Here is a 13,535-nt window from a genome sequence, read left to right as displayed (position 1 = left end):
TTCAGTATGCTGTCAAATGTTTAAGAAGCTACACTTACATTCTTAATGTGATCATCAGGTGGGACTGCTAGCACAGTAAGTGCTCAGAAGTATTTAAGCACTTCCAGGTAAATACCTGTTTCTAACTCCTCTAGGTGCTATTCCAGAAAATGTTATGATATTGCAGAGGACAGAATGAGGGAGTAGTGGGGTTGCAGTGTTCAAAGGATGGAGTTGGGGGAGTAAGGGAGGACTGTTGTGTGTGGGGTTGGAAGAAATACTGTGCAGTGCGAAGGGAATGAGAATTCTCTAGGTAAGAGTGGTGTCCTGGTGAAGAGGTACAAAATAAACCTTGTTACATGCTATTTTAGTTACAACATGAACTGACTTTCTGCTAGTATTAAATAAATTAATGAATTTTAAAGATGTTTTCTGAGTAACTTATCCAGTTGGAGGCCGGTTACTAGTGGCATCCCCCAGGGCTCGGTGCTGGGGCCGGTCCTCTTTAATATCTTCATCGATGATCTGGATGAGGGCATTGAGTGCACCCTCAGTAAGTGTGCAGATGACACCAAGTTAGGTGTGTGTGTCGATCTGCTCGAGGGTAGGAAGGCTCTGCAGGAGGATCTGGATAGGCTGCACCGATGGGCTGAGGCCAACTGCATGAAGTTCAACAAGGCCAAGTGCCGGGTCCTGCACCTGGGGCGCAATAACCCCAAGCAGAACTACAGGCTGGGAGAGGAATGGTTGGAGAGCTGCCAGGCAGAGAAGGACCTGGGAGTGATGGTGGACAGTCGGCTGAATGAGCCAGCAGTGTGCTCAGGTGGCCAAGAAGGCCAACAGCATCCTGGCTTGTATCAGAAGCAGTGTGGCCAGCAGGGCTAGCCAGCGGGTTCCAGCACAGAAGACATATCACAATGGGGGGACTGCTTTTAAGGCAGCCACGGGCAGCGCTGCTTCACTTTGTCCTGAGCCATTGGCGAGGTGAGTGAAGCAGCGGGGGGTAGGCTGGGTTGGGCCAGGGCCGGGGCACAAACACCAGCCCCCTGAGGGCTGCTAAGTCTGCAGCGAGGGCCCAGCCATTCAGGGCAGGGCTCGTGGCTGTCACCGCCAGCTCTGGCCGCAGTCCCTGCTGCCTCCCAGCTCCCTCACCCCCTCTCCTACCCGACCCCGGGGGTCTGCGGCTCCTGTCCCGGCTCCCTCGGCTGCCAGCCAGGTCCCACCCACCTGACCCCTTTCTCTCTCAACTCTTGCAGACCATGGTTTCGGAAATCTTCTTTGTGTTGACTTTCCTGGGCTTAATTCAGAGCCCACAGAAAGTCGGCGATGAACTCGACGTGCCTACAACCGCGCGTATGCAGCAGCATGCAGAGGAGCTGCAGGCTCGCATGATGCAGCTGCTGCTGGAAATCGAGCAGAGGGACCAGGAGCACGGCTGGGCACGTGTGGGAACCCTGCTCCTGTCGGTGCTGCAGCACTGGCAGTTCTGGGTCCTGACCAGAGAGATCGTCCTGTTCTTTGTGCTCTGCCGCATGCTCATGAAATTCTGCCGTGAGCGGCACAGCAGAACCAAGAAAGGCGTCTCCGGAAGGAAGGACGACGACTCCGAGGAAGACCCCAGTGACATTCTGAATGCCCGGAGATTTGTCAGCGAGTACCTGCAGCGGCCGGTGAGGAACCTGGGAGGAACGTGCAAGGTCGTGGAGGAACTGGTGAACAACCTGCTCGCCGCCTGCCAGGGCCTCCCCAGGAATGAGTTCATGCCACAGCTGCAGCCAGCCATTGTGGTGGGCAGCACCTCCGGTCCCACTGAGCGTGACACCATCTACCGCCTGCTCGTGCCCCTGAACCCACCGCCTGGGCACGCCTTCCACCTGGAGCTGGGCACCGAAGGGGAGAGGCTGGCGAGGAACTCCTGCCTCCGCATGGAGCTGCAGTGCATGTGCACACGGAAGCGGATGCTGGGCGATGTGCTGTGCTTCCTCCACCATCCTGAGCACGAGCTGAAGGACCAGGACCCAAACCTCCTGGACACCCTCTGCTGCGGCTCCTACTTGGATGTGCGGAAGGCGGCAAAATGGCTCCAGGAGCTGGTGGCAGAAGCCTGGGGGGCCGTGCCTCAGTCAGCCCAGCTGCAGCTAACGATGCTGCCTTCCACCCGCTTCTGCCAGTTCATGCTGACCAACGCCTCCAACAAAAGCCTCTCCATTGAGCTCATGCTTGGAGTGAAGTGGGATGACTCGGACACCTACCTGACCTTCGAGTAGTCAGAGGCCAGCATTCGCAGCAGCATGAGGTGACCCCAGAGCTGCGCTGTGCCAGAGATGCTCTTCAGGAAACACCTCGGCATGCTCGGCACACCTTGCACCTCAGACATCTGCAGCTCTGTGTCTGTATCCTGGTAGGCACCAACTTTGCCACCCGTGCCTCAACGACCGCTGTCACCCACCTCCTGAGCTGACCACCATCCTCGTGGCAAGCACGCACATTTCACCAGTGATGATTTCGGTGGCTGCGAAGCTGAAGGAGTGACACCCTGCTTGCCACATGCCCCAGAGCTGAGCACGCTGCCCATGGAGAAGATGCTGCTCAGCTGGGAATTGCTCCTCCATGTCATCTCTGCAGCAAAACCACCCCTGGGGGAGGCACACCCCATGCAGCTGAAGACACTGCTGCAGGGAAGCTTGAAGCAGAGACTCCTCTTTCCACCTGGACAGTGACCATCTGGGCTCCTGGGGAGCGTCCACTCACTCCAGGAGCTCTGAGCTCTGCAAAAATTGGAAAATACATTGTTTATTTGAACAAACGCTTTGTCTGTGAGTGTCTGTACCACACCGGGTCAGGAAATGCCACAGCCCTGGGGAGCATTTAGCTGAGGAGCTGATTCCATGGGCTCCAATTGCACTCCTTCTGGAGCTGCAGTTCTGCTGCCTGTCCTGGCTCCTCTAGCAGGGCAAGGAGAACAGCTCAGCACCCTCCTCAGCGCCGCTTGTTGCTGCTGTTCTGCATGGAGTCTGAAGGGGGGACTTGTGCAACACGAGGCGAACCATGCCCTGGGAGCCCGACGGCTCCCATCACATCCAAACGCTTCTTAAACTCCTGTCCCAGTGTGTGACCACCCTCTTGGTGAGGAACCTCTTCCTGATGTCCAGCCCGAACCTCCCCTGCCTCAGCTTGACCCCATTCCCTTGGGTCTTGTCACTGGTCACTAAAGAGAAGAGATCTGCCCCTCCGCTCCCCGTTGTGAGGAAGCTGTAGGTCATGATGAGGCCTCCCCTCAGTCTCCTCCAGGATGAACAGGCACAGTGCCCTCAGCCGCTCCTCGTACATCTTCCCCTCTGGGCCCTTCACCATCCTGTAGCCCTCCTCTGGACACTCTCCTACACTTTCATGTCCTTTTTATGCTGTGGTGCCCAGAACCACACACAGTACTCGAGGTGAGGCCGCACAGCACAGAGCAGGGCGGGGAACGGGCCATGGGGAATGGGCGAAAGTTGCACAAGGGGTGTTTTAGATTGGATATTGGGAAGAACTTCTTTACCGAGAGGGTTATGAGGCATTGGAACAGGCTGCCCAAGGAAGTGGTGAGTCACCATCCCTGGAGGTCTTTAGTAGACATTTAAATGTTGAACTTAGGGATGTGGTTTAGTGGAGGACTTGTTAGTGTTAGGTCAGAGGTTGGACTCGATGATCTTGAGGTCTCTTCCAACCTAGAAATTCTGTGATTCTGTGTGATTCTGTAACTAGTTTGAAATGAAATCGAGTTCAAATTGTGCCTTCTTGTAACCATTGAGGGGCAGTGCCTATCCTGATTTGAGTTCTGAAACTTACCATTTGCTCTTACATTTCTTCAGCACACTGTGAGAGATGAGGAACGTGAGAATTATTTTACTAAGCAAATGCTGGTGTTCCTGTGATTGCGAAAACATCTATTTAACATGTTAGTATTTATTAGCGTTTTCATTTCAGTGCTTATCAACCAGTGATGCAATTTGGGGGTGTAAGGAGAAAACAGTGTATTTTGAATTCTTAAAACATGTAAGTATATCAGTGAAAACAGGGCCTCTAGGAAGAAATGCAAATATGAGTTGTTGTTTTTTGTTTGTTTGTTTGTTTTGGAGTAAGCAGGAAGAATAAGCATTATTAGCAGTTTTAAGGTGTAGCCTACTGGCAATTTCAGCCTTCTCTCCCAGGTTTTCAGTAAGCTTGTTCAGAAACCCAAATTGAACTATTTCCATACTACTGTTTGTATACACCAGAAGGTGGTTGTTGTTGTTGTTGTTGTTTTTCTATTTGCCAAAATGTAGAATTAATTTTGTAAGGAAAACAGGCTGTACTTTATAGTACACCATAACTTTTGAAGAAAAAGCTGCAAATAAATTGCAATAGTGAGGTTGTAGAAGCAAGTAGATTGAAATTGATCTTCGTTACATTTGTATTTCCATGTGTGGGAGAACCATGAAAATATTGCTGTATGAAATATTTGAAGAATTCATTTAGAACATATTTTTAAAGTATTGAGTGTGATAATCTGGAATATGAAGCAGACTGAGCAACCTTTTAAATTGTAATGCAGTCTTCATTGGAAGTGAATGAGGGATGATTGAATTTACTTTAAATTTATTCCAATTATAAAGTAAGTTTATTGTATTTTTTAACTCACTGTGCTGTTCACCTTCTGTGTCTGTGCTGTCTGTGTTTCTTTTTGGATTAGTTTCAGTAGTTTGGCTCTTGGTCATGGTCTACAATGTACAATTTCTGTGATAGTACTCAGCTTAATGTGGTGGATTCAGGTTAATATGAAATGCTTAATTCGCTTATTTTAAAACATAAAAAGAAATGAAGCACTAAGTAATTTTTAAAACATATGTTGTAGCATCTCTTTAGAGCCAGCTCACAAAATGGAATTCCCTTTATAAACAGTATTTATTCTGTTCTTTATCAAAGCAGTGTCAAATAGGCTTGCTTATTATCACTAGATTCTTTTTAAAATTTAATCTTGTACAAGTAAACTGGCAACAGTTTCAGTTTAGTTTAGGGCTTGATTACTTCATTTAATAAAAATTTACAGAATGAAAATACCGGTCTGCTGTAGGTGTGTTCAAACTCGAACAACAGACTGATTACAAAAGTTTTTATCAGTCTGCCTCATGTTTTTTGATCATCACACAAAGATTGCTTTTTTGCTGATAGTGAGAGGCATTGAAGAACAGAAAGAGGAATCAGATACGCAGTTCCAGCACTGCAGTATAACTACTGAAGAAAATATAAAACTTAAAAGGCTATGACAGCATGGTTTTAATGGCATGGAATTTTGTAATAAGTTCTAAATTCGTTCTAACTTATGTGGTGCCAGAAAATATGGAGAAACTCGTAAACAACTGGGATGGGGGTATTGCTATTTTCATATTTTTTACTTCGAGTTGCAGTGAAGTGTTGAAAAATGTTCATTTTTTTACTAGTACTTCTAACTATTCTTAACGTTATGAAGAAAATTACTACTTGAGTTCTTTTTACAAAGTGTAAATTTGAATTTAATTGCATACCATTAAAATCTCTAATTGGTTAGAAAGGGCACGTTCATGTACAGTTTAGATACTGTAAGAATTTAAAATAGGTGAGAAAATGAGAAATTCTATGTGGATGATAATCTGATTGCAAGGGATTTCTCATGTCCTGTTGTATTGGGTCTGGCTGGAATGTTAACTTTCCCAGCAGCAGCCCATACAGTGCCGTACGCTGTACTTGTAGCTGGAACAGCAGTGTTATCACACCAGTGTTGTGTCTGCTGCTGAGCAGCAGTGGCACAGTATTAGGCCCTTCTCTAACCCTCCTAGGGGGTGGGCAAAAGGTGAGGAGAGAAACATCACTAAGGCAGCTGGCCTAAACCAATCAAAGGGATATTCCATACCATGTGATGTCACACTCAGCAATAAAAGGTGGAAACAGGAAGAAGAGGGGAGGGGTGGGCTCTCGTTTGGAAGACGTCGGTCCTCCTCTCGAACACCGGCTGCGTGCGTTGAGGCCTTGCTTCAAGGACGTGGTCAATCATCGCTCATTTGTGGGAAGTAGAGAGTAATTTCTTTCCTCTGCATTTCCATATAGCCTTCATTTATTTTGTTTGTTTGTTTTCCTCCCTTCTTTTTATTTTCCTTTTTTTTCCCCTCCCTTTCCCCTTTCCCTTTTTATTTTCCCCTTAGTTAAATTGTTAGTTCATGGTAGTCTTTATTTAATTATTATAATTATTTCCCTTTAATTAAATTATCCTTATCTCAACCCGTGAGTTGTTCTTTGCTTTACTTCTCCCCCTCCTCATCTAAAGGAGGGGGAGTGAGAGAGCGGTTGTGGGGTTTAGCTGCCCAGTACGGTAAAACCACCACACCTGTTTCCCATCACTGTTTAGTATGTTATGTTGAAAAACAGTCTAATTAGAGAGAGAAGGAAAATGGATTTCCGTATTGTGTGCTGCAACCTTCTTTTGTAAAGAGATGTGTATGCAGCCAAGAAATAGTAATGCTTCCAACAAATCTGAGAAGTATTTAAGAAGCAGCTTTCTTATGGCAATTGGGTAGCACATCTACACAATCTAGTCATGAGAATAAGGCTGTAGTACCTAAGCTTGTTTGTATTAATAGAACTGGATCAGCACTTTCAGGGGTGAGGTACTTAGCAATGTAAACAACATTGCCTGTCTTTTTCCTTAAATGCGGGGTTTGATTCAAATCAGCCTGGTATCAAAAGGATATTTTCACAAAATTTACTGTTTTGGATCAGGCCCTTTTTCATTGCAGATCATGTGGTAAGCACTGCTGCATGAGAAACTTCAGGTTATTGTTAGATTTTTCAGGTGTTTAACCATCACCTATGTATTCTTAATTGGTAATTAACCACATATAGAAAGCTGTAATATACATGTATATCCTCTTGGATATTTAATTTTCATTTGAACCCTAACAGGAATAAGGCTGGCAGTCAGTCCAGCCTATGTACTGCTGCTGGCAGAAACTGATGCTGAGATCATTGCACAGAAAATAACCCTGTGAGGTACATGCCTTGTGTCCTTTTTTATAGTACTGGTAAGAGAAAGTTGCAAAATGAGATTTATTTTTTTCACAGCTCTAATTAAAAATCAGCATATGGCCTGTAGCATGAGGTTTAAATATTTGTGTGGGGGTATCAAAATAACCTGAAACTGAAACAGACTTTTCAGCCTATATTTACCATAATGAAGTACACTGATGTTTCACGTAAACTTAACACAGAAAAACATTTGTCTACATTAGGAAATAGACAAGTAATTTCTATTCTATAGTAAATTCATAACTAACTATGGTGGACTTCTGCATTAGGGGAGGTCGTGTAGTAATATGCATATATGGTGAAACTACCCGGTTAGTGCAATTTATTGATGTGGCAATATTCTGACACTTAAACAAATCTGTGGAGATTTGTTTTGACTGTATTGATAATTTAGGTATGTCCCATTTGTAACTAATTTAAAGGTTTTATTGTCTGATCTCGCATTAGAACTGAGCAAATATAAGTGCTCGGTAAAAGCTGGTGTATTTGTGGAACTGTAGTACTTACACATAAGACACTTGCAAGTTTCAAAGGAACGTCCATAATATGTAGCCATAGTTCATAACTGGGAGAACAAAACTTAGTTATCAACGAATTGAACTGGATGAGATATTTGCACAGCATTCAATTATAAGGCCCTTTGCCTTCCACGTTGATTACTTATGCTTGCTCTAGGCTTTCCAAAATAGAAACTATTGACAATGTTCAGTCAGATGGAGGACTAGAAAATAGCCAAATAGACTAAAAATAATTTAAAAGACTAGATGAAATTTAATTGATGCTGTAAACTGAGAACAGCTTCCATTTATTATGGTGAATTTTCCTATTTCTCAATTCTTCTCCGAGTCCCAAGCAAACTTTGAAGAGAACGCATAATGTGGGAATATCAAGAGGAGAAAATTCCCTTAAAAAATGAGAAACTGTATTTTAAGGACATCAGACAAAATTCAGTGGTCTCTAGCATTTTCCAAAGGACTGGTTTTAAAGTACAACAAACAAACAAAAACACAAAACACCACACCTGAACTACACTCATATTTTCTGACCTGTCAATTATGGTTTTTTTTTGTTTGTTTTTTTTTTTCCCCCATGAATGTGGTATGTTCCCATTGAGGACCCCAGTGAGATCTCATTTGGTATCCAGCTTTGAGGAATAACCTCTACATCTTCCATAGTTTACATTCAATTAAAATATTTTTAACTGCTACTGTTACTGATCTCTGATGGATGAAGATGCTCTGTGAAGCTTAATGTCCCCAGTAGAATTAAGGAAATAGGTCCTGTGTTAGTTCTTAGAAAAGTAAATGACCATTAGAGGTCAGCTTAAGACTCGAACTGGAACGTCCTATTAATGTGCTAACACAGTACTAAGACAGTTCAGGAAAACCAGCAGCCCAGGAAAAGTTAAGGAAGCTTTGTAAACTGTGAACATGGTACTAAACACCTGGAGTATAGGGATTAGGGAGGTGGAGAGGAAGGGGAAATGCACCCAAATTTCACTGGTTTCAGTCTGAGCTCAAAGGCAGTTTCAGAAGTGTTTAGATTTTTTTTTTTTTTAATGTTACTGTCCTGGGATTTTGAGTTCTGCACCCAGTGACCTGTGAACTCTGCAGGCATTGATTTGCCCAACCCAAATTTTGATTGCTAGCTCAGCATTATAATGCCAGGTTTCACATGGCCGGTGTATGTGAATGCCTCTTACAGCAAGCCCTCCCATGGCAGGTGTGCTGGTTATGCATGCCACCACAGTTCTAGATTCCAGCAGGCTCACTTTGTTCCTGTCATGATATGCCCAAAGCTCTAAACACTGCGGAAGCCAGAGATAGGGAAAGCTGCATGGAAGCTGTCAAACTGCTTGACACCCCCAGTTGCTCTTCTGATGTCTCCTCAGAGTGATACCTGGGGTTCAGAGTCTGAGAATGCAGTGGTGAAATTGTGGAACAGGCAGAGCAGGGCTGGTCTGGCTCCAGCCCCTGTTCCCAATGACAAGTCGCCTTATCAGAGAAGGCGCAGGAAGTACTGTCTGCTCTGCTGTCATAGGTAGTAACCCTGCTTGAAGCCTTTGCTCCCGCTGTGGGTCTGGCAAACTCTGTACTTATGATATGGAGTTCAATGCTAAAATGTATAGCCTCCCTCTGTATAATCCCAATATGAGATCAGGTCCTGCCTGAGAAGGCCAATAGAGAGGGTGCTACTGATTTCATTCAGGGATTGAATTCCACTACTAAATAAACACGTATAAAATGTGTAATTATTTGATCAATCAGTTCCTCCTTTGTTTTTCAGCCAAGCCTTTGGGTTAGATATCAGGCTTTGTGTTGTAACAGATACTGGTATGGTAAATGCTCCAAACAGTGCAGGTGAACATGATGAACTGCTGTGGGAAAATGCAGCCACATTTCTCTCTAGTGTAAATCCATTCAAAAACTTTTAGATAATACAGGAAACTGAGATTACACCAATCTGATCTTATAAAACCACCACCAACAACAAAAAAAGAGAACTCTGCTGTCATTAACTTCCCATCATTTAGATAGTGAACACAAGTATCAAAGTCACCACTCATGCATTTGAAAAATGCTGAAAGTTTTATTGATCAAATAAGAGACAAAATGAACAGCAAAACAGTCTTTTCTCTGTCACTGTGTGATGTCTGTCAAGAGCATTACATCCATGAAAATGCTATCCAATAAAACTTTCTCTAGTCACAAGAGTTAAGTGCAATGTAGCTACACTGTTTCCTGGTTTTATTTTTAGAGCCCTTTTAGTCTTTTTGTAGAAAGTCAATTTTGTGATCTGTGATCGCACTGATACATACTGACCTATTTCCATAATGTACAGCAAGATATTTTACATGGTCATTTATTTTTCACCTTTAAAACTGTATCATTTAAATAAAACAAAACAAAACAAAAACCTGTTTTCACAAAAAAAAAAAAAAGTAAGATAAAAGATAACAAACTGAAATAGTATCAGTTAAAGAAGAAGTGCAGGTTATTTTTCAGGAAGATGTGATTCTAGCTTCCCTAGGCTCTGTTTTCTTTTGGCAATGATCATGTCAGTTTTTCACTGATTTTTGATTGGTAATCATCTATTTGAGAGATCTGTGAAGTGCATGCATTCATACACTGGCACTGTTCCACATAGACATAGTTATAATTTATGCTTGTTCCATTTTGGCAAGTCAGGGTCACCTCTCTTGTTTGGCTGCTGAACTCCTGGCAGCAACTACATTCATGTTGCATCTGGTTTGCTTCAAAAGAATACCTGCATTTTTCCAGAAAAAGAAGGCATATATTCTCATTAAAAATCAACACCCAAGAACCCCGTAGTGACTTTTTTCACACATACTCCCCTCCCTCACTACCCTATGACTGTGATTTTTAATAACTTATATTTTCAATAGCAAAACTGTTCTTTAACTGAGTATGATTCTACTCAATGGAATTGTGAACATGTTAACTTTGTTGCTATTCTGTGATTAAGTTAACAGAAACCACACTACAAATGAAGCTAAAGGGATGCTAAATTATTTTTTTGGGAACTTACACAGAGGAGCCAGGACAAGTCCCTTGACAAGAGGCCAGCTCAACAGGTTCAGAAGATTCACAGTCTTCATGTCGGATCACTGTTTTTGTGCTGTAAACTTTGCAGTTTGTAGCTTCAGAAGAACAGAAAAAAATAAACAGATGCTTCAAACCTCCAGTTTAGAACTACATGCTTAAACAACTTCACTGTGCATGAGGTCTTATTATTGAGAATATATGTACAGTATGCAACGGTAGGGGATACTGTGTAATGTGTTTAGGGATTTCAAGTTATTCTTTGATCTCAGCTGTACAGTGTATTTGGAAGATAGTGCTGAGGCTTGAGCATCGGTGGCTTGAGTTGTGGTATTCAATATCAGGCAAACATTTGCTTTTTCCTTTTGAAGAAACTGAAACAAAGGGTCTTGATAAATAGAATAAGTGAAAACTGGGGGAGTGATGAATCCTTCCTTCCACCTGAATATAGACAGAAGTTGAATATAGCTGTTCAGAAGTAGAAAACATGAACACAGTATTACTTACGTTTACATATCTTGCAGCAGCCATCAGGAGTAGTCTCTGTTTCATCCTTTGCAGAAATAAAGAAGGAGGATTTGTGTTAAAGCATGGATGACAATCAGGAGTATGAATACCAGTTAACATTACTAATACTAGGAAGAAGGCTCCTCTGTGATGAACAGAGCGAAACCATGGGTGTCTTACTGGCTGAGTCCACACCACAGAAGTCTTGAATCCTTGTAGGCTCACATAAAAATAGTATGTTTCTCTCAATAGTATTGTTACAGCAAAATTAATTTCATTCTGCAACTTTAATGAAAGTGATTTGTTGCATTCTTTCTTTCTTCCCTGCCCCCTTTGAGCTTTTAAGCTGCATTTGATACATGAAGAATTGATCAAAACTTACAGGATCACACTCTGTTGGATCGAATTCAGGGCACACTCTTTTAGTTTGGACTGTAACATATTGATCTTCAATTTTTTCACATTTGTAGTAGTTGCAGAGATCAAGTGGCAGAGTCTCATCAACCTATGATTTGAAGAGAAAAAAAATCCATTGAGATCAAGTATAGTATGGTTACTTCAAAAATGTCTAGCTGATTAAGGTCTCACACTTCAATGACTCTGAGATGCATCTGAAGTTCTTTCAAGCGGTAAATGGGAAAAGCCAAATTTTGCAAGCTGGCTTGCTTAAAAGCTGAAATCCTAGATCTAAATAGTTACCATTACTCAGTTAATCGCAAATATCAAGAATTCTTTTTCCAAGTGAATCTTCAGAAAACTGTGTAGTTCTCAGAGTAATTTCAATGTTAAACAGATTCTTACTAGGCAGGGACATATTGATTAATTGAGATATGAAATTGAGATATGAAATTGAATAGAATACTTACGTTGAGCACTTGAATAGTGTTGTTACTTAGTTTGATTTTGCAAGCTACTTCAACACACTTCCCACAGCAGTCTCCATCCTCAATCTTATATTCATGACCCTACTCGCATAGAGATGAAAGAGAAAGTATGTTGAGTTGTTGATGGCTAATTCTAGTCTTATTGAGTAATTAAATTGAATTGAATAGTCTTATTAAATTATTAAATTGAGGGCTGATGGGACATCCTAGAGAATCAGAACTCACCAGTGGGCAAGATGTTTCACATTGCACTGGTTCACACTGCACAATATTGGCACTAGTCACTGGATCCTTTTCAGAACTGCAGGTACAATTCTTACATGAATCAATTGGTATGGACGTTCCAGGCTGGAAGAGAGAGGGGATGGGAACAACATTAAATCTAAACAGTGTCCTTATAATTTACTGGCAGGATTGAGAGCACTGTTGTGTACCATTAATGGTTGCTGAAATGGAAACATGAGTTTCTCAATTCTCTTTGAACACAGAATTGTTTGATTTTATGCTTTACCAGAAAACATTAGGAGGAATCTAAAAAAGTGATATAAAAAAAGTAATAAAATGCAGGTATGACCGGTTTGTATGACCTCAGTATTTTACCAGTTTTTCAATGCTCCATTTAAGATTTTTTTTCTCATATAAGACATTTTCAGAGGTTATAAAACAATTATAACTTACAAATGGAGATTAAAATAATTGGAGATACATACATAAGCAGTGATACAAATTTACAGGTGGATTTTAGTCTTTTTAAAATGCATTCCCACAAGGCTGTGGTGCTGCTGTTTAAATTTTGAAAAAGACGTAGGTACCAATTTCAGCAAAATATTTACATATCAATTAAAGCAAAAATCCTGGCTTTATTTTTGAAGGCTTTCAGTGCTTATTTCAAATAATGGCTGAGCTCAGGTGATGCATTAGATCCTCTGCAAAAAAAAAACAAAAAAACTAGTTGTGGATTTTTTTTTTTTTTTTTTTTTTTTTTTTAATGGCACACTCTTGTTTTACACTCTGTCTTGAGGAACTCTTCTGGGACAGTTTTGGTTTTGACATTAGAAAAAGAAAAAAACACATTCAGTTTAGAGTTAAGGATGGAATGACATGAAATGAATTGGGAAAATAATTTTCTCAAGGGCTTTTGTGGTGGAAAGGGTGTACATTTCAGTTCTGTTAATAGGGCATTGTAAATATCACGTTCTTACCGTATACATTGTTCTATTGACCACACAGATGTTGGGTATTTGTTCTGAAAAACAACAAAAAATTCAAAGTAAACTTAAGTTGTGAGATTTTCAGAGAAGTCAAGATGTTATCAAGGTTTGTTAAAAACTCAGAGATTATGGAAAACTTGATCTCCCTGCTTCAGGCTTAAATTATGGTTATCTTTTGGTTTTGTTTCATTTATAAAAAATATACATATATAAACATATATACACACTGGATTGTTAATTTTTCATCCGTGTTCTACAATAGCATGTGTAATTATGTTTTTTTGTGCTTCAGTTACTGACTATGATTCACT

The 13,535-nt window shown here is 41.7% G+C and overlaps 2 protein-coding genes across 2 annotated transcripts in view; one reads left to right on the top strand and one right to left on the bottom strand.

Moving 5' to 3' along the window:
• Window positions 1-61: 61 nt before the first annotated feature.
• LOC137857187 (inositol 1,4,5-trisphosphate receptor-interacting protein-like 1) lies at window positions 62-5,229 on the top strand. Its single transcript, XM_068683393.1, has one exon. The coding sequence runs from the start codon at window positions 1,239-1,241 to the stop codon at window positions 2,244-2,246; it is 1,008 nt and encodes a 335-aa protein (XP_068539494.1). The 5' UTR covers window positions 62-1,238; the 3' UTR covers window positions 2,247-5,229.
• Window positions 5,230-9,655: 4,426 nt separating this feature from the next.
• LOC137857532 (mucin-5AC-like) overlaps window positions 9,656-13,535 on the bottom strand; it is a 63,179-nt gene continuing 59,299 nt past the window's right edge. Inside the window, exons 34-40 of the mRNA XM_068684175.1 lie at window positions 13,216-13,259; window positions 12,239-12,395; window positions 11,996-12,094; window positions 11,512-11,634; window positions 11,130-11,175; window positions 10,609-10,720; window positions 9,656-10,326 (exon numbers count right to left, since the gene is read on the bottom strand). Of these exons, the coding sequence (XP_068540276.1) occupies window positions 10,113-10,326; window positions 10,609-10,720; window positions 11,130-11,175; window positions 11,512-11,634; window positions 11,996-12,094; window positions 12,239-12,395; window positions 13,216-13,259 (795 nt within the window). The 3' untranslated portion in view covers window positions 9,656-10,112. The remainder of the gene's footprint in view (window positions 10,327-10,608; window positions 10,721-11,129; window positions 11,176-11,511; window positions 11,635-11,995; window positions 12,095-12,238; window positions 12,396-13,215; window positions 13,260-13,535) is intronic.

The sequence above is a fragment of the Anas acuta genome, chromosome 5 (genome assembly GCF_963932015.1).
Source record: "Anas acuta chromosome 5, bAnaAcu1.1, whole genome shotgun sequence".
NCBI lineage: Eukaryota > Metazoa > Chordata > Aves > Anseriformes > Anatidae > Anas > Anas acuta.
The sequence above is the reverse complement of the archived record's forward strand: the minus strand, read 5'-3'. Positions and strand labels throughout refer to the sequence as shown.